General features: G+C 45.5%; 1 protein-coding gene across 2 annotated transcripts; it reads right to left on the bottom strand.

Annotated features, from left to right (window-relative positions):
* Positions 1-1,353: 1,353 nt before the first annotated feature.
* Positions 1,354-24,143, bottom strand: lcp1 (lymphocyte cytosolic protein 1 (L-plastin)). Of its 2 annotated transcripts, none has more exons than XM_040148292.1 (16): positions 23,996-24,143; positions 16,087-16,162; positions 14,685-14,833; positions 14,046-14,169; positions 13,255-13,387; positions 12,239-12,320; positions 11,952-12,117; positions 10,971-11,113; positions 9,928-10,023; positions 8,337-8,532; positions 8,078-8,156; positions 7,629-7,743; positions 6,810-6,943; positions 5,215-5,335; positions 3,443-3,567; positions 1,354-2,827 (listed from the first exon to the last, which is right to left on the bottom strand). In XM_040148292.1, the coding sequence occupies exons 2-16, from the start codon at positions 16,151-16,153 to the stop codon at positions 2,695-2,697; spliced, it is 1,863 nt and encodes a 620-aa protein (XP_040004226.1). In that variant the 5' UTR covers positions 16,154-16,162; positions 23,996-24,143; the 3' UTR covers positions 1,354-2,694. The 2 variants fall into 2 exon arrangements, with proteins under 2 accessions (XP_040004226.1, XP_040004223.1); XM_040148289.1 differs by having other exon boundaries at positions 16,087-16,168; positions 23,996-24,142.
* Positions 24,144-24,446: the final 303 nt, after the last annotated feature.

Here is a 24,446-nt window from a genome sequence, read left to right as displayed (position 1 = left end):
GCTGCTTTCCTCGGCTGTCCGACGATGCGAAGGCGTCGACAAGGGAACCTTTCCATCATGAAGTCCCCTCCCACAGGACAGGAACACAGCATCAGCATCAAGTAGGGCTGTCCCAGCTCAGCGGGTCTGGCCTCGACCCCGAATCCTCTAATAGTATGTGGGTACCTGACACATCGATGTCACAGCTGGAGCCACTAAACTTGAAACACCTTATTTTTCACAGGCTCCTGAAGCCAAATACTGACGCTCCTGATTCAAAACCATTAAAACGATCAGCTTAATCATCTAAAGAGAAGACGTCTCACTCTGTTGGATTTTTTTGATACTAGAAAAACACTGATGGTACAGTGGTCTTACAGAGTGGAGCTCCTTCCCTCACAAATGATCTTTGGCCGAGTTCAGACACACAAACCCACAACAGACAAGTTCCTCACAGACCAATTAGATCAGTTGTATTTCTGCAGATGTGACCTGCAGCTGCAGATGAAAGTGACGGTCAGCGCCCTACCTGAACGTTTTCTACACTCAGCTTTGATAACAAGCGAAGAGAGATCGGCTTCGTTTCCGTCAGAGCTTTGTGGGTCCATGTTCTAAACTCTACCTTTTGGCTCTCGTGAGCTCTGAAGTGCTTCCGGTGCAGAGCCCGACTGTGCTAAAGGAGAGCAGCGCTGCAGCGCTAGCAGGCTGAACTCGTTTTTGGTTGGCTCTATTTTAACCTGCACCGATGCACTAAAATATGCCTGGAGCGGCTTGGGACACGTCTGGCATAAAGACTGGAAACAGAACAAAATCCATCTGCCGGCACCTCCAGATCCCCGATTAACACGTTACACAGTTTAACGGTTGAGCTGGTAGTTGCTACCTTCAGACAGAGCCGGGCTAGCAGTTTCCCCCCGTTTCCAGTCTTTATGCTAAGCTAAGCTAACCCGCTGCTGCCTGTAGCTTCATATTTAACACACGGACATGAGAGTGGGATCAATGTGAACATCTGACTCTCTGAAAGACAGCGATTAAGTGTATTTCCCAAAATGCTGAACTGTTCCTTTTCAGACTGACTTACCAGCGTCCTGGGAATCGGGGTTCTGTCGTCCCCGCTTGTTGAAAGTTTCAAGCTTGTTTCACCTCTGACAGGCGCCGTCGCTTCTGGGTGTGGTCAGAGGTGTAACCACGCCCCACAGTGATGTCACAGTGCCCTGGGGTGTGGTTGTGCATCACAGCAGCAAGGTGACGAGATTTTCAGGGGGTTTTAGCTTCGTCTTTAAATGGTGTTACAGGACAATCTCTAAGGACCAAAATACCAGGAGACTTTTTATCCAATCAAATAACGACACGGGTTTTCATACAAAAGTCTGTTTATTTGTTGCGTCGATTTGGCGTAAAGTTTCTGATTTGAAATGTGTTTGGATTTGGTTTAAAAACAGCAGGTGAGACTGTGGCTCTGCCCGAGACGCATCATGTCCCACAGAAATACACAGGGAAGACGTGAAGGGGGAAAGATGCAGTTCTGCACTGAAAAAGTCAATCCCTCACCGTTAACCTGCTGCACAGAATTCTGTAAAACAAAACCAACAAAGACTGGGACACCTGCATGTTTACTGCATTGGCCGTGTACTAATTTATGTACTTTATCTTTTTTTTTTTTTTCCTAAATGTAAAAAATAATTACTAATGGCCAACAGTCCAAAAACCCAAAGAATCAAATGTACAGTGATAAAAAACAGGCAAAGAAATGTTCACATTATAAAAGCTGAAACAAGAGGTCAGAAGTCAAAAATATAACTGAACACATCAATGGTTAATACTGGCACAGGAATGTAAAGCTTAAAGCCTCAGTTGGTTAAATACAATTTAACAAAATCCTTTTACTGTTCTGTTTCTTAGTTTTACTGTGTTTTGGTCTCAGCCTGTATTTAGTCACTGAAACTGTATATTTCCCATTTTCCTCGTGCTAACATGAGGATAAAATTTGCATCTCGGTGTATTTTCAGGGCACCAGTTGGTCCAGGATCAATGTGGGTCTTCAGTTTTATTATCTATTGCTGTATTCAGTTATACTTGTGACGCATCCGCTAACCTCCTACAGTGTTTGGGCTTCATAAGCTGGAGCCAGAAAAACAAACAACAAATTGTCATTCGACTGCTGTAACAGACTAATCGAGTAATCACTAAGTTTAAAAACTTCAACACTAGGCACACATGGCACAGTCTGGGCTTTAGTCCGAAACATTTATTCGAGGCAGAAATCTCGTCGAGTTCAACAGAAACGGAGATTTTGTTGCTACGTGGCTTTTGGCGTCAACCCAGTGGGAAAGCAGAGAAGGGAGAGACTAATGCTCTGCTACTAGAAGGCTTCCAGGTTCAGGCCGGTCACTGCAGCTCCTGGCTCTGTCTTCACGTTGTTCGGGTTATTTCTGCCTCTAAGAAATGTTTGTGGTAATAAAGCTCAGGACGTTTTCAATGAGTTGGGTTTGAGTTTAAAGCAAGAGGAATGAAAGACGCAGTCTGCAGTGGATTAACTTCTCCCCCATGATTCCTTCAGCTCTCCCTTTGCCTCGAGACATCACCGCCGTGTTCGCATTATCTGTGCCATGTTAATATCCAAAATTTAAGTTTATTTTCTCCCTCAACTGTCCTGTTTAAAGTCACCAATACACAGCCGAGCCTCTGCAGAAGTAACCCCCGCCCCCCGTCTCCTCAGACCCTCTTCATGCCGCGTGCCATGAGGCAGGCGAACACCGTCATCACCATCTTGGGTTTGACCTCCACCAGGTCCTCGGGCAGAGCGTACACCCTGGCGCCGATCTTCCTCGCCATGGAGATGGCGTACCTGGAAAGACAGCGGCGACTGTGAGCGCGGAGCGACGGAAAGAAACAGCCGGTCGAATGTTGTTGCGCTTATTTGCGCCGCAGTTAGTTGGAATAAGGAAGTCACGAAACAAACCAAAGGACAACCCACCGTTCACTCAACCCGTCCCTGATCATTTTAGCAACACCAACTTTGGATTTCTCCGCTAGTGGTGCAAGAAGTGCCCCAAATAGCGATACCATGGTACAAAGACTCTCCATTACAAGTAGAAGTACACAAGTATTAACAGCAAAAGTACTCATTATATTCATCATATACTGGTTACTGTGTGAATTTGAGCAATTTGGATCAATGCATCTGATTTCACAAGATCATATGTTTAACGTAAAATGGTAATAAGCAGCATGAAGAGGAAATACTCAGGTAAAGTACAAGTACTTCCAAACTGTACTTAAATACGATACTCGAGTAAATGTACTCAGTTACTTTCTGCCACTGTTGGAACAGTGTTCAACGAGGCTGGTGTCTATGTGCAGCTCCTTCGCCTACGCCTCACGGTGGTTACGGTTACAGAGGGTCACTTCTAAAGCACCCGAGCTCATCATGCGCTGTAATGAGGAAAACATCTGCACATACTTTGCGTTGTTGAGTTTCTCCTCCTCAGTCAGGTCCTCTGTCTTCAGCAGGTCGTATCTGATCGATCCGGGCTGGATGGCATCGATCAGGTCCAGAACGGGCATGCTGCTGCTGATAGACCCGTCCTATACACACACACACACACACACACACACACACACACACACACACACACACACACACACACACACACACACACACACACACACACACACACACACACACACACACACACACACACACACACACACACACACACACACACACACACACACACACACACACACACACACACACACACACACACACACACACACACACACACACACACACACACACACACACACACACACACACACACACACACACACACACACACACACACACACACACACACACACACACACACACACACACACACACACACACACACACACACACACACACACACACACACACACACACACACACACACACACACACACACACACACACACACACACACACACACACACACACACACACACACACACACACACACACACACACACACACACACACACACACACACACACACACACACACACACACACACACACACACACACACACACACACACACACACACACACACACACACACACACACACACACACACACACACACACACACACACACACACACACACACACACACACACACACACACACACACACACACACACACACACACACACACACACACACACACACACACACACACACACACACACACACACACACACACACACACACACACACACACACACACACACACACACACACACACACACACACACACACACACACACACACACACACACACACACACACACACACACACACACACACACACACACACACACACACACACACACACACACACACACACACACACACACACACACACACACACACACACACACACACACACACACACACACACACACACACACACACACACACACACACACACACACACACACACACACACACACACACACACACACACACACACACACACACACACACACACACACACACACACACACACACACACACACACACACACACACACACACACACACACACACACACACACACACACACACACACACACACACACACACACACACACACACACACACACACACACACACACACACACACACACACACACACACACACACACACACACACACACACACACACACACACACACACACACACACACACACACACACACACACACACACACACACACACACACACACACACACACACACACACACACACACACACACACACACACACACACACACACACACACACACACACACACACACACACACACACACACACACACACACACACACACACACACACACACACACACACACACACACACACACACACACACACACACACACACACACACACACACACACACACACACACACACACACACACACACACACACACACACACACACACACACACACACACACACACACACACACGTTGAAGACATGGCCACGATTTTGACCAGCACAGTAAAAGAGTGCGTGCGTGACTGGCGATGGTCTTATACTGTCCTTCAAACTTTCAGACACTGAACTCGTGAAGTCCACTTTGGCCTGTTCAAACGGGGCATTTCCTGTTGGAGCTTTAAATCAACACTCGGTGAAAGTCAGCGACTGAACTGCGGCTGTGTCAGTGTGGAGCAGTCCGGTACCTTAAAGCTGGAGATGGTGGGTTTTCCGGCCTGTTTGAGCACGTCGTTGACCCAGGCCACGATGGTGTCATCGGTCACTTTCTGACCGTCGCCCAGGTCCTCCAGGATGTTCAGGGTGTATCTGAGGGAACAGACAGCAGTCAGTCCTCCAGCCACGTCACCTGGTCTCCAGACCCACCTGTTCTGCCGAAGGGCCCTTTAGCAGAGCGGTGAGGTCTACCGTAGGTACGTTATATATCATAACAGGCCAATATTTTTTATTCTATTGTCCTGTAGTTCCACTTTGCTTCTCAGCAATAAGAGGAGCTGCGCTATGTTGAGAGTCAGTCTTACACTTTTACCTCCTACTTTGTTGTATCTCTATAGATTTAACTTTGGTTTATGGGTAGTTCTCCCCATTTTATATATATATTTTAGTCCTATACTAAGACTCCAGTCTTTTGAAATGGCCCACTCCACCTACTTCTCATCACATGTGACTACACTGTTTCTGTAAACTACAAGCCACCATCCCACAGAGGACTACCCAGAATCCACTGCCTGTAGACGGTAATGTGGCCCTGAAAACTTCTCAAACCGCCGCTGCAGCAGGAACCAGCTCTCCACCACTACGCGTCGAGCTGTGGGTGACGCCATGAGTGTTTACAGAGAAGGGTTCGATAAAGCTCGTAAAGACATTTCGTAAAATTCTGACGCAACTACCAGCGTCTCTGTAGGTTTCCCCAAATTAAATTTAATACCTGTTTCATACCTGGGCCAAAGAATGACAGAAGTTCAGGTCAGACAATACGGTTTAAAAGATCATCAACTTTCTGAGACTTTCTCAGTACTCCCCAGTTAATAGAACTACAGTTAATCAACAAGACCTGGACCCAGATGAGCAGCAGAAAACTGATGAGATGATTAAGCTATTAAAAAAAAAATAATTAAAGCCTTTGCTAAAATCTTGACTTGTCCAGTAGGGAAAATATGGCCTATACTTATTTATAATGAAATCACATTTTTCCGCACTTCCCAGCAGTAGATAACGATATTTTCTAATGATTTAGTTAATTAAATGAATGAACATGGACCCAAATAAGCAGCAGACGCTGGATGGAACGATTAATTTTAAGTTTTTGCTAAAATCTCGACTTGTCCACTGTGAGCTGACTCTGTTCCGGCTCCTGCAGCAGCAGCAGCAGCAGCAGCAGCAGCAGCAGCAGCGACAGTGTTTGACTGAAACTCAGGACTGAACATCCTCCTGCAGCTCAGTCCCCGGTCACGACGAACCCACGGAGAGTTTAGAGCAGGAGAGCGTCTCCCACAGAAACACTTTATAACTGACACTACTGCCTCTGAAATTTCTAATTTTAATACCCTCTAAGGCCTTTTTTGAGGGAACTGGATTCGGTGCAGAGACCCTGAACTGCTGTGAGTCCAACCTGACTACAGCTACACAAACTTTTTCATAGACACTTTAAAAACCTACTGGTTGACTCTGAAAATGTCGATTGTATTTTATTTTCTTGGTGGAGTGTTCGTCAAAGGGAAGGTCGAAGGTCGTAACTCATAAATTATTCGTCGCCTCTTTGAAAATGAAGCGTAACTGTTACCGTCTCATGAGCTGCCAGAGCAGAGCCAGGGTGAGGGTTCGATTCCCTGCGTTCAGGTCCTGACCCGCGATGCCGACCAGAGAGAATTTGGCCTCCTTCTTTCCCAGCTCCACGGCGTAGTTACAGTTCTCCAGCTGGAATACGCAGAGCAAAGAATCAGTGGTGGAAGAGGGCCCGAGCTCTTTTATTGAAGCAAAGGCAGCGATAGCTCAGGTTAAAAGACTCCATTAAAAGTGAAAGTCCTGGTTCATAATTTTACTGAAGTAAAAGCAAAGTATTAGCAGCAAAATGTACTTCAAGTATCACAAGTATCATAATTATTATTTAAGTATTAAGGTGCATTTTAATGTAATGAAGTTGTAGCTGGCTGAGCAGCTTAATCTATAACAATACATGATTTTTTACGACCTGCTCGTATGTTTTGTAAGTAAAATTTTAAATCTTGAAAATAACAAGCAACTCGTAAATGTAGAGGAGTAAAAAGTGCAATACTTTCCTCTGAATTCCAGCAGATTACATATAGTAAGTAGCGTAAAGTTTAGTTTCAGCTGAGCTGATTCGCATAAATCCTGAGTCATGTAAGTATTAGTTCATTTTGATGGAGCCAGATTAACAGTCTTCCCCTGCTCTCAGTCGTGGTGCTGAGTAAACAGATCCTGGACCTGGACTTCTGGACTGAACACCGATGCAATCAACATCAAGCGTCTTGGTAAAATGGAAAATGAGCTCATTTCCCAACATGTTGGACAGTTTGTTCTTTCTGCACCGGCATTGACACGTTTCTTGATTTGCGAAGCATCGTCTGTGACCACGTCCTACCTTCTTCATGTTGCTGCCCAGTTTCGGGTAGGGAGGTTTGTTGACCTTGTCCCAGTCCACTGGTACCTTGATCTTCTCGTACAACTGGAAGATCACCAGGGCGTCATCAATGTCTCTGGAACACACACACACATTTCAAATTAGACTGCAGAGTGGCCTTCGCACTAGAAGCCCCCTCCGGATGCAGTACACTGGGCTCCACGCTGCTGCCTCTGATGATGTTTCTAAAGGCAGGAAGGGTGAAACTACTGTAGTGGTCTCACTGAAACCTGAAAGACTGCCTCGGTTCACCGCCCTACACGGAGACCCTCGTGTTAATGATGAAGGCTAAATCTCCATGACTGTTTATCTGGGCCCAGGGCTATGGTCCACCATTAAAGAGTCAGTAGCATGGAGTGGCTGATGTTGATACATAAAAGCCAGAGAAGGAGAGTGATGAGTGTTCTTACACGTAGAGGTGGTTGACACGAGGGTTGACCCCCAGCGAGTTCATCCAGTTCCTGAAGGTACGCTCCTCCCTGGTTTCACCTGGAGGAAAACATCAGCGCAATGATTAAAAACCACTTCACAGGAAATAATGAAGCACTGAGTTCAAGTTTTAAGAGGTCTGAAGAAGATTCAAAGAGAGGAGCGGGTTTAGACTTGGACTGGTTTCCTGGACTCTCTGCGACCTTCCTGCGGAAAAGCTGAGCCAAACCTAACACTCACCTTCGATGGAGCTCCAGTCGATGTCCTGGTTCTCTGGTTTCTTCAGAGCCGGGTACTTGTTGAACAGATTAGCAACAAAAGCCAAGTTGAGTTTGGGGTTTCCTCGGACGACATCTGGCGGCATGACAAACTGTCTGCATCCGAGCCGGTCCGCCTGCTCCAGCATGCACTCTGCACGCTTCAGGTCTTCTTTCTCCTGCAGAGAGACGACGAGGACGACGTCAAAATACTGTTTGTTGTTCAACTCGTCAGGGAAGAAAGTTTTCAGGAGCCCAAGATGTCTCACGCTGAACATAGATATTGAAGCTTGGCCGAGGACAATGGAGAAATTATCAGTACAGGTTTATGTGCATGATGCCATCTCCATCCTGAAGCTCGGTCCCCCGTCCTCCGTCTTTTAACCCCTACAGACGATGCTGCAAATACTTTACGCCCAGCAATGGTCGAGCTCAGGGGAAATGCGAGCTCAGGGAAATGCTCGCTGCCTCCACAAACTGTGGAGGCAGCGAGCATTTCCCTGTTAACATTTCCCTGTAAACAGGGAAATGTCTTCACCCGTGTTAGTTCAGATCACGTTGCATGTAGCCTTCAGTACAACGTCAGCGCGTCCTGGTCAAGAGCCGCTGTTATCTGGCCCGAGGATTCTAGCGGACCCCGATCTGTGGCGTCTAGGGAGGCAAAAGCAGCTTTGACCTTGGCTACTGCTGCTACGCTGCTTCGCTTTTATCAGAACGGCTGCTTTCCCCAAATAACCTCAGACGGCCGCCCAGCGTCTCAAGGAGAGAGGACAGATTTGCTGCTGTTTCGCCTGAGACCTCAGGGCCCATCCTTGACCTGCTCAACCCAATAGGAAATTTCCTAACAATTAGTCCTGTTTTTTTATTTGTAATTTTTAACATGTTCAAAGAAATGACTGAATAGAAACCTGGATGTGTGGGGTGAGGGTCGCGATATCTAATTCTCTCCAGCTTGATACAGCTCGGTACCTCCTTGATCCAATGGCTGAATGTAGGTGACGGGACAAGCTTCTATTTCCTGACAGTAAGGTGCCAGAAATCCCTGTGCAATGATTGGGAGTAACTGTCCCGTCATAAGCATTTTGCAGCATTTCAGATATTTTTGGATAATTGGGTGCAGAGTGCACTTTTATTTAAACTACACGGCGGCGTTTGAGACTGAGAGCAGCTACTTTGATACTCTTACTTCATTACACCTTAAAATACAGGACTCTAAATGAAATAATGTTTAACTGAGGTGTTAATAAATCATTTATATTCTTTTTAACTGAAACTCTTCTGCTACATAAATAAAGTTTATCTTTTAGTTTTACATTACGATTGGACAGAACAAGCGATTTTAAAACGTCACTTTGGGCTTTAGGGAACTTGATCGAAACATTTTATAGAGCAAACAAAAAGGACAATAATAACAAACCGTCTGCAGATTAATTCATGATGAAAATAGCTGTTAGCTGCAGCCTTAATTCAAATAATGAATAATGATTACAAATAGTAATAACTTATTAGACCCAGAAGGTTAAAGCAAATGCTCAACAAGTCCTTTGAACGGTCAAACGTCAGATTTCTCTCACCCTGAGTCCCGACATGTCGATGGCGATGGGGGGGATTCCCTCCTCATCTCCTTTGGGTGCCACCTGGTTCAGGAGGTTGTAGTACGCCCTCGAGTCCTGAAACAAACACGGACAGTTTGGAAAGGTTATCGTGGAAAACAACTGCAGAGCGAGGCGGTGAAGGGGTCTTGAACAGAACAGATCATGGAGCCGGATGTCGAACATATTCCAAGTGTCTGACTTTGGTTCATTAAACCAAAGACATCAAATCTCAAGTATTGATTTATGGGACTGATCATCTTTGGTTCGGCTGGAACCGATCAAATGTTTTCTGCTGACATCACCATGAGATTCAGTAAAACGTTCAGCAAAAACCAAAGTGGAGTCGTTGACGTTTTGCTGTCGACCCAGATCTGGAATGTCCATTATCAGACCACTGCTGTTTCTGGACCAGTAACAGTCACTGACGTCCTGCTGATAATCTGAAGTGTATATATTGTTTTATAGCAGGCTTAAAACAAAAGAATGAGAAAATAGATTAATCAATGAATGAACTGCAGCAGGGCTCAAGTGTTTGGTTTATGAACGTACCATTTTACTCACCTGTAACTGTACCTTTTTAGCAGTGTGATGATTCTACTTTATTGGTTTCTATTGCTGCTCTGAACAGTGGAAACTGTTGTTTTGTTACGGAACTATTTTGCCTGTTTTGTTGCTGTTTCTGACTTTAACTTTTACCCTTCATTTCATTGTCAGAGGACTGCAGTAGAAAATTCACTGTACCAGTGTTAGTCAGCAGGCGAAATTTCTACAGAGAGGCTGATCGATGCGTGTTGTGCTTTATAAATGAATAAATAAGTAAACATAAGAACAACTCCACCCCCTGAAAGGTGCTGATGGTTTGGGCCACTTTTAGGGAAATTTCAGGGAACTTTGAACCAATCAGGCTTCCAAAAGAGATCAGATGGACGAGACCCAGATTTATGTGCTACACCACTGACGGAGGGGAGGCACCGTTTCGGGTGTGAGTGTGTGAGAAAGAGAGAGCGTGAGAGAGAGATTACCTTGATGTCGGAGCTGAAGTTGTTGATCTTGCCGCCGCCAGCCTGCTCCAGGTGATAGTTGGCCCAACGCAGCAGCAGCTCCTCGGGGGAAAGTTTCATCAGATCCTCCAGACTCTCTCCATCACGCAGCAGCGCGATCAGAGCTGCACACAGATAATTAGAAAGTCAACGGGAGCTGCTCCAGGCGGAGCAGCTTTTAGCTACGTCAGAGACAGGGAGAGAGTTCAGTCCACTGGTTCCCAACCTGGGGGTCGGTCACCAGGTGAACCTGAGGGGTCGTCGGATGATTCATGGGAGAGGAAAGAAGGAGAAACACTGTTCTGATTCACTGATCTGTTTGGTATAAACTGTTTTATTTATATGAAACCATCTAAGAGGTTTAGAGGGAAATTGGAACTTTTTGGCCAGAGATTACAAACCAGAAAGGTTTAGAACAACTGCTTTAATCCCTGACAATACTAAGAATTTTTTAAACACTTTTAGAGACTCGTGTTTTTTAATGAAAATTTAATTCAGTTCAGTTTTTGTCCAGATTAATCAAATGAGATAAAACCAGTTAATCAGTGACCTGTAGAGGTTCTGGCAGGTATCAGCTTTGGACAGAGCCAGGCTAGCAGTTTCCCACCGTTTCCAGTCTTTATGCTAAGCTAAGCTAACCCGCTGCTGCCTTAAGCTTCATATTTAACACACATGAGACATGAGAGTGGGATCAATGTGAACATCTGACTCTCTGAAAGAAAGCGATTAAGTGTATTTCCCAAAATGTTGGACTGTTCCTTTAGACTCTGATGATTTTCGAGGCTGGAGTTGCTGTTGCTGTGCTCCTGGATCATATTATATTGAGGAGTGTTTCTAATATTCTGTCCCTCTGGATATTTGTTGATAGGTCTGGACAAAATATTAGAAACACCTCTGATTTTATACAGTTTATATAATACAGTTTATTCAAAGTGGAACCAACGTGAACACACACACACACACCTTCATTCCTGCTGAGCTCGATGTCGGCGAACAGTCCGATCTTGATGACCTGCCACAGCAGACCCAGGACCAGGTGCTGCCTGCCCTCTTTCAGGTCCTCAGCTCCGATGTTCACCACGTGGCAGCCGATGGCCGACGCCGAGTTCAGAGCCAGGTTCAGGTTCTCCTGTTAGACCGCAGGCCAGGACACGAGATGTAAAGACGCTCAGTGAGACCTCTGGTTCTACACAGAGTCGGTAACATGTACAGTGTGATCAAACTGAAGACAAGCGTCTGGCCCCCCTCACCTGGATGGTGAAGGGTGTGAGCTTCTTCTTGTTGATGGTTCTCTCATCAATGGTGTCAGGGACCGACAAGTTGATCATCTTACTGACAAGTGAGAGAAATCAAACCCGAATCCAGTCTGAGCATTTGAACAGCTACAACATTTTACAGAATAAAACACAACCTAAAAACACAATTCCCTCCTTATCGCACCTTATAGTTGGTTCATGACCAAAGACCTGCAGAAGTCAGGACATAAATACTGCAGTTGGCGTAATTGTGGGTTCCGGTCTTGTAAACAGTGTCAAACGTCAACATCCGAGTCGTAATGACAACTGGGAAACTGATTTTTATAGAAGTTCTTAACAATGAAAAGGTGCCTATAAACCAAACCAACACTGACGCCTCACATAAACCACAGTCTGCTGTTTAATGTGACTAAGTACTGTACTTAACTACAAATAAGAAGTACTTCAACTCATGTCAATATATACTTTTATTCTACTACATTTTCCCCAAAACGTCTGGTTTTATTTCAGTAACTGTTTGAGGGTCAACGAGGTAAAACTTAATACCTGATGATGGTAGCTTCATATTTAGCTCCTTAGACGTGATCTAAGGATTGATCTTCTTGTATTGATCTTCTTGTATTGACCTTCTTGTCTAGCTCTCAATCAGAAAGCGAATAAGCATATTCACCAAATGTCAAACTATTCCGGTAAATTTGTGTCACTGGGCACTGCAACAAAATCTGTCTGTGGGGCCAAAACTAACAAAAGTAATTACTTTCATTATCATTTAATCTACTGATTATTTCCTCAAATAATCTGCTCATTATATGGTTTCCTAAGGCCCAAGGCTGCGTCAGGACACAGTTTGTTTTTTCTCCAGTCAACAGTTCCAAACCCCAAAAATGATCAATGACCAGTCTCATAAGACAGAGAAAAGCATGAAATCCTGACAAGCGAGAAGCCAGATCTAGGTAACGTTTGGCATTTCCGCTTGACTTTCTGTCGATCAGTTTTAAAGGGAAAAGTACCAGAGGACGATTCCGTCTCCCATAGCGGTGAACAGGTTGTTGCTGTTGGGATCCATCGGCAGGACATGTTTACAGTCGGCGTCCTTCTCCAGAGCTTTGTTGATCCAGTTCACAAAGGCCACCTTCTCCTCCTCTGTAGGCAGAAGAAATACCACATCAGCAGCTCTCCGTCTTTCCTGCTTCCGACCTCCAAGACGACCTCCGACTAAACCCTGACGTGGGCCTCAATAACTGATCGATGACTTTTATCAGCGCTGAGAGAAACACCGTCGGCGGTTTTTATGTCGCTGAGTCTCAAACACGGATTATAACATCGCCTCTTCCTCACGACTGCCAACAATCAAACATCAAGTGAGAGACATGTTTGTATTTTCTCCCGTCTGTCTTGACAGGAATCTGTCAGACTTCAACTGATGATTTTTTTCATTATCCATTCATTTCACAATTGGTTTAGTCTTTAAATGTCGGAAAATAGTGAAAAACTTCCACCGAATTTCATCAAGGTGACGTCTTTGTTCGTCTTGTTCCATCCGACCAAGACTCACTTTACCAACGAACACTCACAGCGAGGAGGCCAGAACCAGTTTATGACATTATCGCTTTAAAAAATTACTTAAATGATTCATCAAAACTGCTGCGGATTGATTTTCTGTCAATCAACAAATGAATTAAGCAACCGATCGTTTCAGCTGTAGTCTAATCTAGTTTAATATGGTTCTAACCTCGCCTCTTCTAGTCAAAACCTGATGTAATCTAATCCCGTACGTGTGTGTGTGTGTGTGCTTACAGACCTGAGTAGGAGTGCTGGGTGCCGGACTGCTCTGAGGTTCCCGCCACGTTGCAGATTCCCTCCTTCTTGTTGATGGCCTTCCTGAAGGTCTTTCCCACCTCGGTGCTCTTCAGCCTGTGGACGATCTGAGGGTGGAAACACAGAACAGAACAGAAAACTGAAGGGGTTCCAGTCCAGCTCAGACCCTGCTCAGTGCAAACTAACATCGGGTGGACCGAAAACGGTTACTATGGCGATATCCTGTCTGCGCTTTAGGTCAAAACGCCTCAGGACGTTAAATGAATGGTATTCTCTGCAGCAGAGCATTTTGTTTACAGTCAGTCAATCAGAGGTCGCAGGTGTTACCTTTACCCCAGTAGGAGAGTGTGGATGAAGTATTTTTACACTGGATCTGAATACTCCATCCACTACTGCGGAGTTTCATCCAAAAAAAAAGAGAGAGAAAAATAATGTGTTCAAGTGTCTGCATGAAACCGGCCCAGAAAAACGAGAGGACGGCCGTAGCCGGGGGAATTCTGCCTGTAGGATGTTTATGAGAGACTTCACGAGGTGTCGAAGTCCTATCGGCCCGTCAGTAAGTGACGAGCACATGCAGTGTATGCTCTGTTCACACTGTGTTACCTTTGACCTGGGACCTCACCTGAGTAAACTCCTCGAAGGTGAGCTGGTCGCTGGTCTTGGTCAGCTCCTGGATGATCTCGCGGATCCTGTACCCGGGCAGCGGCAGGTTCGCGGCTCTGAAGAGCTCGTTCAGCTCGACTTTGCTGATGAATCCGTTTTTGTCCACATCTGCAAAAGGACGAGGAAAGGAGGGGTCAGAGGTCACAGACAGGGAAGAGCAAACAGAGCTTTGATACCATTTTCATACAGGAGCCTTTTGTGTGACGCACTTTACTGAACAAACATTCAACCTGGTTAATGTTTGGATCCTTTATCAGGCTTCTTTAAATTGTTCAAATAAAACAGAAGCAGAAAATAATAAAATCCGTCTTGGTGCTGATGGTAGACACACCAATGTATTAGCTGATGTACTGATTCATTACAAGGTTCAGAAGCCAAATGGTTCAACGAGCTCTTTGACTGTACTTTTCTTAACTTGTAAAAACTAAAGTTACAGAACCCAAAACCTAAAGTTATGAAACAGAAAAAAGCAGCAAATCATCACGTTTGAGCAGCTGGAACCAGCAGATGTTTGGATTTTTTCTCTCCAACAGTTTGTGTTCAATAGATTTAATTTGTTGGAGCCTTATCAAAAGAGTAAGTGTTCTTGTTTCAGCTCCGTTGTGTGCCCCAGTGCCCGATTGAAGTTATAAACCAGAGCAGAAAACTATGTGGACTCATTTCTCCTGACAGCAGCAGGGGCAGCCTGCCTCTCCTGAAAACACCTGGACCTGTCTCGGTCTTTGAAAGCTGGTCTTAAAACTGATGGACTAAAATATGGGGCTGTAAAGGTCAGCACTCCTGGTTCGGGTCTGGATGACCTTTGCTCCGTGTCATCTTCCATCTCTGTGCCCTCATCTCCTGCCATCGCGTGCTGTCACCTCTGCAATAAACAGACTTAAAATGCCTAAAAATGTATCGTTGCTGGCCTGCGTTAGTCCAGGTTTTCCCTCAGTTGACTTACACTCCGCTGGGCATCACAGCCTGTGTGATGTGAACGGTGAATGCACCAGCAGCAGGCTCCGGCTTCCTTTCCGTTTTCTTTGTTGTGTTTGTTTTCCCTTCGCCTCGGAAGCTGATGTATGTAGTGTCGTGTGAGGCCGTGTGGGCTGGGCACCCGTGGGTGTCTGACTCTTTAACAAACCTCTTTATTCACTCATTGCCCAGATCGAACTGTAGAGAGGGGACAGACTGGGAGGGAGGGGGCCCAGGGTTACGTCTGAACATTATATTCTAATTCTAACTCTAAACTATAGGATAAGAAACGGTGCTTTTAGGTGAAGAGCAGACGTTCGTGATGAACCTCCCTCCCCGGGCCCGGGCTGCTCCCCCCTCAGTCAAAAACAGAGAGGAAATGACAGTAACACTCTTGGTTCTCTCACCGATCTTTGTGAAAGCTTCTCTGAGCTCCTCCAGCTCCTCTGGCGAGATCTGCGAGGTGGCGTCCATGTTGGAAACCTGAAACTGACACACAATTAAAAGTCAGAGGTCGGCAGGTGCGGCAGACGTGTTCAGCGTTGCAGAAAAGGAGGAACCAGGGGATGGCATCAGCTGACGGTTCCCACTTCTGCTGGGCGAGAACTTCCCGCTGCGGCCGCTGCACTTCCCGCCTCTGGAGGAGTGAACCTCTCTTTGTTGTTGCAGAGCGTAATAAGATCCGAACACCTGCACAGGTAACCTGTAGTTCTCCGACCGCCGGACGAGCGCACGGAGAGAAGTTGGTCTCAACAACGGCGACGAACGCACGTTTCACTACAAAATAAAAGCCAGGTTTGCAACTGTGTTCGACGGGTTTGGAGTCCAATCCCCAAACGAGCACCAAACAGCCCGAACAAATGTACAAGAACGTTACCAACAACACACGAGCTGTGACACAACCAGCTGTGAGCTGGATTGTGTGACAGCTCGTGACTCAGACTGTCCCGTCGAGGAGGTTGTAGCGTCTCAGTGTCTGAGACGTGTTTACTGGAAACTGTTCCTACCGGACTCTGTTATTCAGAGAGGGGACTGACTATGACCTGGTGGGGGAGGGAGTCGTTAAATACTTTCATTTAAGACGCCTGAGACTCAGCAGAGTGGTTTTTACGCATCATATACATATTCAGATTCAACTTCATACACCTGAGGACATTTGCTTTTGAACAGCCTCCCGTGCAGATGGTTCAATGTGCGAGCACGCGTCACCTGACAGTCTCCGATCTACAAATGTGGGCTGCGTTTAAGTGCTGGTGGAAAACTCAGACGGGAAAGTCAGACCAGACAGGTGGGCTGTGGCGGGACGTCCAGGTGTCCACCTGCGACTATGAGCTGAGCCATCGGCTTGAATCAAAACCTGCAGGGTTTGTGTTATGGACTAACGCCTGCTCTTACTCCTGCAACATCGTCAGACTCAAAAAGGCAGAACCAGAGATATTGTCGTTTTTTATTCCCCACAAAACATGAAACTGTTGTTGTTGAGCGCTGGGAGCTGCTGTTTGTCGGTGCTGTTGTTGTTTTCCGTTTCTAACTTTCTCGGTGTATTACAGTCATTGTCAGTGTTAATGCTGACAATTAAAAAAAAACCAAAAAAACGAGAAAGGCGTCGTTTCTGACCTCGTGCGTTCAAGCTCCCACAGGCAGGAAAACGCCTGGGATGCAGCAGCGGAACCATTTCATGGAACATGTTCTTTGGAACAGTGGGTTTAAAGGTTTTAGAATTAGGATGTCCTCATCAGGGGTTTCTTTTTGTCTCCCAGTATAAACCGGCCAGTTCCCCGTGTATCACAGCTGTGGTTTACTTTACTGATCCTCAGCCCTAAGTGGCCCAGTGACACCTGAGACCAGCTCAGGTGTCACTGGGCCAAGGAGACATGTCCGAGGTGAGGCACAAGCTGGAGTAGATATGACAGACCAAGAGTCTCTCTGGGCTTAAACCAACGTCTCTCGTCCCGAGTTTCTGTAAATACGGATTGGCTGGATAAAACCTATAAAACACCAGAGACGGTTAAAAAGTTGGGGACCACTGCATAAACTCACAATATAGTTTTGGCAGAGAGCCGTCTTTCTCCTGGGGATTGAGCACCTGTCTATACAGACTGGGGTTGAGCACATCGAGTCATTATATTTATATGCGTTCATTATTTTTCCGATTCATCCTTTTATCTACGAAGCCTAAAAAAAATCGTCGAAAAGACGGAACGGAGCTGAAGGTGACGTCTTCAGACCAAAAGTCCAAAAACACCCAAATATCCCGTTTACAACCATCTCTGAGAAAGAAAAGGAGCAAATCTTCCCTTTCTTGTGGCTGAAATCCGCAAATATTTGGCTTTTTTTTCCCACTATTTTTGCTTGAAAAACAACTGAAACGATTCATCGATTATCAGAATAGTCGCTGGTTATTCTCTGTCGATCGTCTAACTGATTGATCGCCTTCTCGTTTCAGCTCCAACACGATGTACGGTATTAATTTCAGCCACAACTATGTCGTCGTTAGCTTCTGTGCTGCTGGTTCTGTCCCTAGAGAAAGGAAGCGGTCGCAGATGAGGAAGAGTGAAGCAAAACTGATCACATGACACGCGGGACATTTTATTTCAGCCTGCGATGATTCACTCTGAGCGCTCGCACCTTTGCAGATCCTTATTTGGCAGAGTTAAATGTGAACAGGCGCCCACACACACACACACACACACACACACACACACACACACGAAACACGGTGAGGAAGGCGTTAACAAAGACCTGTCATGTTAAACTGAAGAGGACATTTTAAACCACAAAAGACAAAGACTGAGTTCAAGCTTCAAGATGACTGATTCAGCCTCCTGCGCCGCCGGAGGAAAAGCAGTCTGCCGCTGACGCGCGTATCCTGTCAAGGTTAAACAGCTTCGCACTCCTGTCAACTTATTGCCCCCGGTGGTCAGAAATGAGTCACACGGCTCAGAAGGAAAGAAACGATCCTGGTACGAGTTCAGACCAGAAGAACGTTTCAAGAGTCGGGTGAGTCTCACCGGGTAAAAAAAGCAACGTGTGCAGAAATGATTCCTTCGTCCTCTGGTTATTTACATCAAACAGCTGCTGCTGCTCGAACTTTTCCTCATCCTCCACAAATGGTCATAAAATGAGCCAAAGCCACGATCAATGTCTGTCAGCCCGATGTATCTTACTCCTCCACTGCTTCCAGAAACTATTAAAACACATCAGTGATTCACACTGTTGCACTGGGTGACATGCTCCTTCATCACCGTCAACACACACACTGTGGTTTATTTAGACTCAGTCTCACACACACACACACACTGTCCTGCCGCCACAGATACTCAGTACAGCGCCAGATGTGTGTGTGTTTGATAGAAACTAGTTATTTAGTCCTTTAAAATGAAACTATATATTTGTGAGTTGTTTTTGAAGATTTTCGTCTTCGGTAGGAGCCAAATCATTGAATTCATGCTCGTGATTTAATCATTTCAGTTTACGAATGAACAGAATGTAAGTCGATCGGTTTTATTTCCCTGGCAGCCAGATCCTAGCAGAGCTTCCCTCAGGGCACTTTTCATGTGGCGCAGGTCCAGACCGGACTCTTCAGAGATAACATAAAGGTAAATCAAGACCCACGTATTTTCCATGGTCTGACAACAGTTGCTGTTTGTTTTGTGCCACATTAGGCTGCACAGTGGTTCTGTCCAGTATTACTGAAAAAAGCTGTGTAAGAAAAGACCTGGACAAATAATGATAATAATAATCATCATCATCATCATCACCATCATATTAATAGGAAGGAACAAATGTTGGAACTGGGAACTTTATACTTTAGTCATTTTGAATATTTTTCATTTTGTAGACATTTCTACGGATTTATTTTGAAGAGAATTTTGCCACACGCCCGCCGCCGGAGCTCCCGGGCTGGCGAACGCCAGGGTTCCTCAGACCGAGCACGACTTTATCCAGGGGTGGCAGCGTGACAGCGCCGTATAAAATACACCTTTTAAAAGGCTCACGTCGAGGTAAGAGTGCAGCACCTGCCTGCGCTGATGTCGCACTGTAGTGGGGCGAATGTCGTCGTTTTTATTACCGAACCTGGAGCCCTGGGGCCTCAGACAGGTGCCCGCTTCAACGTTTTTTATTTCATTGTTCTATTTCATCTGATTTATTGATTCATCATTGACCTTTAATTGGCTCCTGCTGACGATGACTAACTGAATTAGAGCTGCAGCTAAGTATTTTCCTCATCAGTTCACGTGCTGATTATCTTCTTGATGAATCGACGGTTCTGCTCGAGCCTCTGCAGCTGTTTCCTCGTTTCAAATGCAGCGAAGCCGAGAGGAGAGAAGCGCCGATTCATCGCAAGTTTCACCGCGTCCTCTCTGTTTTTAGCACAAACGCTTCTGCACAGTTCAATCACCTTAAAGGCTAAAGACTCAGTTCCTACCGAGGATGAAAATTCTTGTTACATGACTAAAAATGAAATGTTCTAATGCATGAAAACAACCTGAAACTTTTCATATTAATGTAAAAAAAACAAAAAAGGAATTGAGTAATTGAATTGAAAGGTACAACAACAAAGTTTACATTGATGGGACCACATGAGCCCTGAAGGGTACTAATACTGATCATTAGGGATTTTCAAACTCAACTTTCGATGTATTTAGGGTGAACTAACTATTTCCGGAACAAGTGCCCGCGCAGAGCTTTAGAGATGTATTGGTCACATTCGTGTCTTCACAGCTCGGAGACGCGACCGCGGTGAGAAGTGACTTCATCCTCCCCGCGCTGCAGATCGGAAGCAGAAACAGAACTCGGCTCAGCTGAGGTGCAGCTCTGAAACGGTCCCTTCTCGTCACGCTGACATTTTAGGTGCAGATGTCACCGAGCTGTTCCTCTGCTCTTCTACTTCACCTTTTTTGTCCATGTCAGGAAGCTTCGACTTCTTCTCATTTCGTCATCTGGACTTTCACCGATCCTTGTTTCTACTCTTCTCATCGACTGTCGGCTGAACCTTAATGAGGTTTCTGCTGCAGCGGCAGCTTTGTTGTGATTATTAGCTGTCATATACTTTGTTGTTTTCTTTTGTCTTTGCTTCTATTTTCTTTATAAAGGTGGAATTTGAACCTTTTATTGATTTTTGATTTTATTGTGTTGTATTAAGATGAGCTGCTTTGTTGTATCTGTTTTCTTGTTGTTTCTTTTGATCAGTCAATTAACTGATTAAAATCAACGGAGAGAAAATTCATCACCGACAACAAACATTTGTCTTTTCTGTTTTAAACCACTGTAATTTAAATAATTTGGGATTTAGACAACACATTTACAGACGTCACTTTGGGCTCTGTGAAATTTTGATGAACATTTTTCACTTTATTTGGCATCTTTTAGGCTACAAAATAGGCAGTTAATCTAAAAAAAATGCATTGGATAAGCTTAATTGACAATGGAAATAATTGTTAGTCGCAGCCCTACAGCCGCTCAGGCTTTCCTGGGAATCAAAAGCACCACTAGTCAAGTTTCCATCCAAATGTGGCACAAATTTCACTGAATTTCCCAAAAATCAGTGAAAGAAAATGCAAATTCAAGTGTGTTTCCATTTACTCCTGTTGTATGAGTATGAGGTGACTGGTTGATTTTGTTTAGTTGGAGATACACAACTAAACAAAAGGCTTTCTGTTGGAAATGCAACTGGCAGAATGACGTTTACGGTTCCCACGATTCACACCTGAAAACACAAACAACTGACTGGTAACAAAACAACGGTCTGAAACCCCCAAGGTGATTTTCTGGAAACAGAATGCAAATGGGGGAATAACCTGCGAGCAGAGTCACAGACGATGATGTGGGGGTGATGATCACTGATGGGAACTTACTGGAAAAATGTGTCGACCAGTCACATGGTTTTAATCCACCAGTTTGAAATTTGTGTTCTTACAGGTTTTTAGCGCGGTTTGGAGTTTTAGAGGATCAACAGGACGCACCCAGATCCGCATGTTAGACTCGCATCTTTATCACGGTCAAAACCGCATTAAGCAACGTTTTTCTCAGTTTATTATTGTCACATGTCTCTCGGTAATGCGATGGTGCTGGACCCGCGGAGAATGAACGACGAGTCTGCATCTCTATGCAGCTTTTAGCCTCTGTTATCGCTTGTCTATGGTCCGTCAGGCTCTCACCAAACCCCAAGTTATCTAAAAGCGCAGGCTGCTCGGACCAGTGGAGCGTAGCATCATCTTTAGCATCTGAGAGCCAGATAATTAACTCAAGAGTTGGTGGAGACCAAACCAGAGCTAAAAGAGAGGGATCAGAGGCCAGAAACAGGAAACCGCATGAATGATAGGTCACGCCTGGGTTTCTGAGAGTCTTTCTGTCCCCTAGTGGTACAAAATAAATCACTACATGCAGGCCCAAAACAGGATGATGCTCCCAAAGGACGCAAACTACAACTCAAGACAATGCTGAGTATTATTTTAGCAGCAATACCCAGAGGTGGGACAAAGTCATTGTCCGACAAGTCACTGGGGGGATTAAAACTTGACTATGAAGTGCTGAGTCAAGACCAACAAGCCCCAAATCAAATCCAAGTCCAAAACAAATCCTTACTGGCCCTAAAGAGAGGGGCGGTTTAGTAAATTTACAGAACCAAGTAATGACTGACTTTGTAAGGGCATGTTTATGACTGTTAAGTGAACTGTATAACATTTGAAAGCTGGATGATCAGGTCTGCCATGTTATTCCTGTTACACTTGGCCACAACAATCAAGCCTCTTAGGATGAAATATAATCAAGCAGTTCAAGTTCTGGACGAGAAGCCGAAAAGATGTCACCACTGTAACGTTTAGGTTTGATTCTCACGTCGAGCTTTTCTCGTTAACGCTATCTGTTCAGATTTGATCATTTCCTTAACTTTGCTGATATTTAAACTCCTCTGTAAAAGCCTCAATAACCAAGATCCACAGAACTCAAGCTGGATCATGACTGGGATCATTTTAGACTCCAAGTGAAACAGTGGGACCAGTCATGTGGTCATGTGCCAAATGTTTTTACTGCCATTACATCGGATTGTGGCAATGCAAGACACCATTACGTGACTGGCTGCTGTTTTTTGTTGTCGGGGGATGACATAAAGTCACGAGGCACTGATGAGTCCCGTTGGACTTTGTCCAGCATAAAGTCGCCGGATTCGTGACTCTAATCCAAGTCATGTGACTCGAGTCCGAACCTCTGCAAAACCACAGATAGCGCAAAAATTGACTCCATTACAAAAAAAGTCAAGGGTTTCCTGCAGTAAACGTACATGAAGGTATTATTAGTCGATCTATAACGATGCATCGTCTTCTGAATTCCAAGAGGAGCTATTAACTCCAGCTGTCAGATGAATGTGGAGTAAAAAGTTCAATATTTCCCTCTGAAGCTTTGTGAAGTATAAATGGCGGAAAATGGAAATACCCCAGTAGGAATATAAAACTGTACTTAAGCAGAGTACTTGAGTGAATGTACCCCGGCCGTCACCGAGCTTCCATCTTTCTGAACCTGTGACGGACCGATTGGAGAAGTGAAGTTGTCTGATCAGCATTTTAGCTCGGTCCCACTAGGACCTGGTTTTACGAGTCCAACTCAGACGATAGAGCAGGCCCCGGCCTGAGCCGGAGCCCCGGTGGCCGCATGTGCTGAACCTCATCAGAATTTCTACACGTGCTTGACTTTCATTAACCAGAACCACAGCAGCTCCTCACCCTTTCCCAACATAAAGTCATCGGACTCTAATGGAAGTGCGTCCTCGGCTGACGTCCGAGTTTCTGTTCACCCTCTCGCTGCCTTGGAGGGATTTTTTGCAGTTGAAGTGAAGTTAACCACAAACTTCCTTTTCGGCTCGCTGCAGTGGTTTAACTTCTTCTTCCTCTCCCCCGTGGGCCTCACTCTGACTCTGACTGCTCTTATCTCTCATTTCTACAAGTTTGAAAGATTCCAGCCAAACAGTCACAAAGTTACGCAACATAAGCAATGTAAGTCTGAGTTTCTGTGCTTTTGCCGAGGGTTGTTTCGCGAAGCGTGATGAGCAAAATGTGGACGGCGGTGAAGAAAGCTGCAGGTTTCGATTATGAAAATGGAGCCTGTGCAATAGTACATGCAACAACGCTGGATTTCCCCACAGTTACACACTCTGTCCTTCCCTCTTTGTCTTTTCTACCTTCCCTCTTTTACACAAACAAAAAGCAAACAAAACAAAAAAAATCCAAGTGCCATTCAAGTGTCTGTCATGCCACCACAGTGATGCCTTCAGGGAACACCTGCATGGATCCGAGGCCACCCGAGCTCATATTTCTTTACCTGGGAGGCGAGGCGGGGAGGCTGGAGATCTCTGGGCGTGGAGGACTACTTGTCGTCTGTCTGTCTCGCTCTCTCTTCCTCAGCTGGTCCGTCCGGCTGCTGTGCTGCTCGCTGCTCGACACCTCAGGCAGGGCGACAACGCATGTATTCAAATCTACGAGGAAGGAAGTGACACGCTGCGCTTCAGAAACAGGAATGAAAGGCGTTTTGTCTTTATATGGCAATGCGCGCCGGCTGCGAGTCAAGGTGACCTCCCGCGCCTGCTCTGAGGGGATTTTGGTGACGTGTCTCACAGTTTCTGAGGGGTCGACGGGGCTGCCACGGCGGCAGGTTCAGGTGCCTCAGGGGTGCGGGCTTCATTAAAACGCTGTCACACCCAGAGCAAGGTGCTGATAGAGACCAAATTCACTTCATCCACCCAAACTGAAGATTTCGATCAAGTGGTTGAGTC

The sequence above is a fragment of the Xiphias gladius genome, chromosome 16, assembly GCF_016859285.1.
Source record: "Xiphias gladius isolate SHS-SW01 ecotype Sanya breed wild chromosome 16, ASM1685928v1, whole genome shotgun sequence".
Lineage (NCBI taxonomy): Eukaryota > Metazoa > Chordata > Actinopteri > Istiophoriformes > Xiphiidae > Xiphias > Xiphias gladius.
The sequence above is the reverse complement of the archived record's forward strand: the minus strand, read 5'-3'. Positions and strand labels throughout refer to the sequence as shown.

What these genes read in the sequence shown, in the direction of transcription:
- lcp1 (XM_040148292.1), bottom strand. Translation starts at nt 16,153, where the DNA reads ATGGACGCCACCTCGCAGATCTCGCCAGAGGAGCTGGAGGAGCTCAGA. An exon ending in GGAGACGGAATCGTCCTCTG is followed by an intron (nt 12,321 to 13,254) that starts GTACTTTTCCCT and finishes CTCACTTGTCAG; the next exon opens with TAAGATGATCAACTTGTCGG. An exon ending in TGGGCAGCAACATGAAGAAG is followed by an intron (nt 6,944 to 7,628) that starts GTAGGACGTGGT and finishes TGCGTATTCCAG; the next exon opens with CTGGAGAACTGTAACTACGC.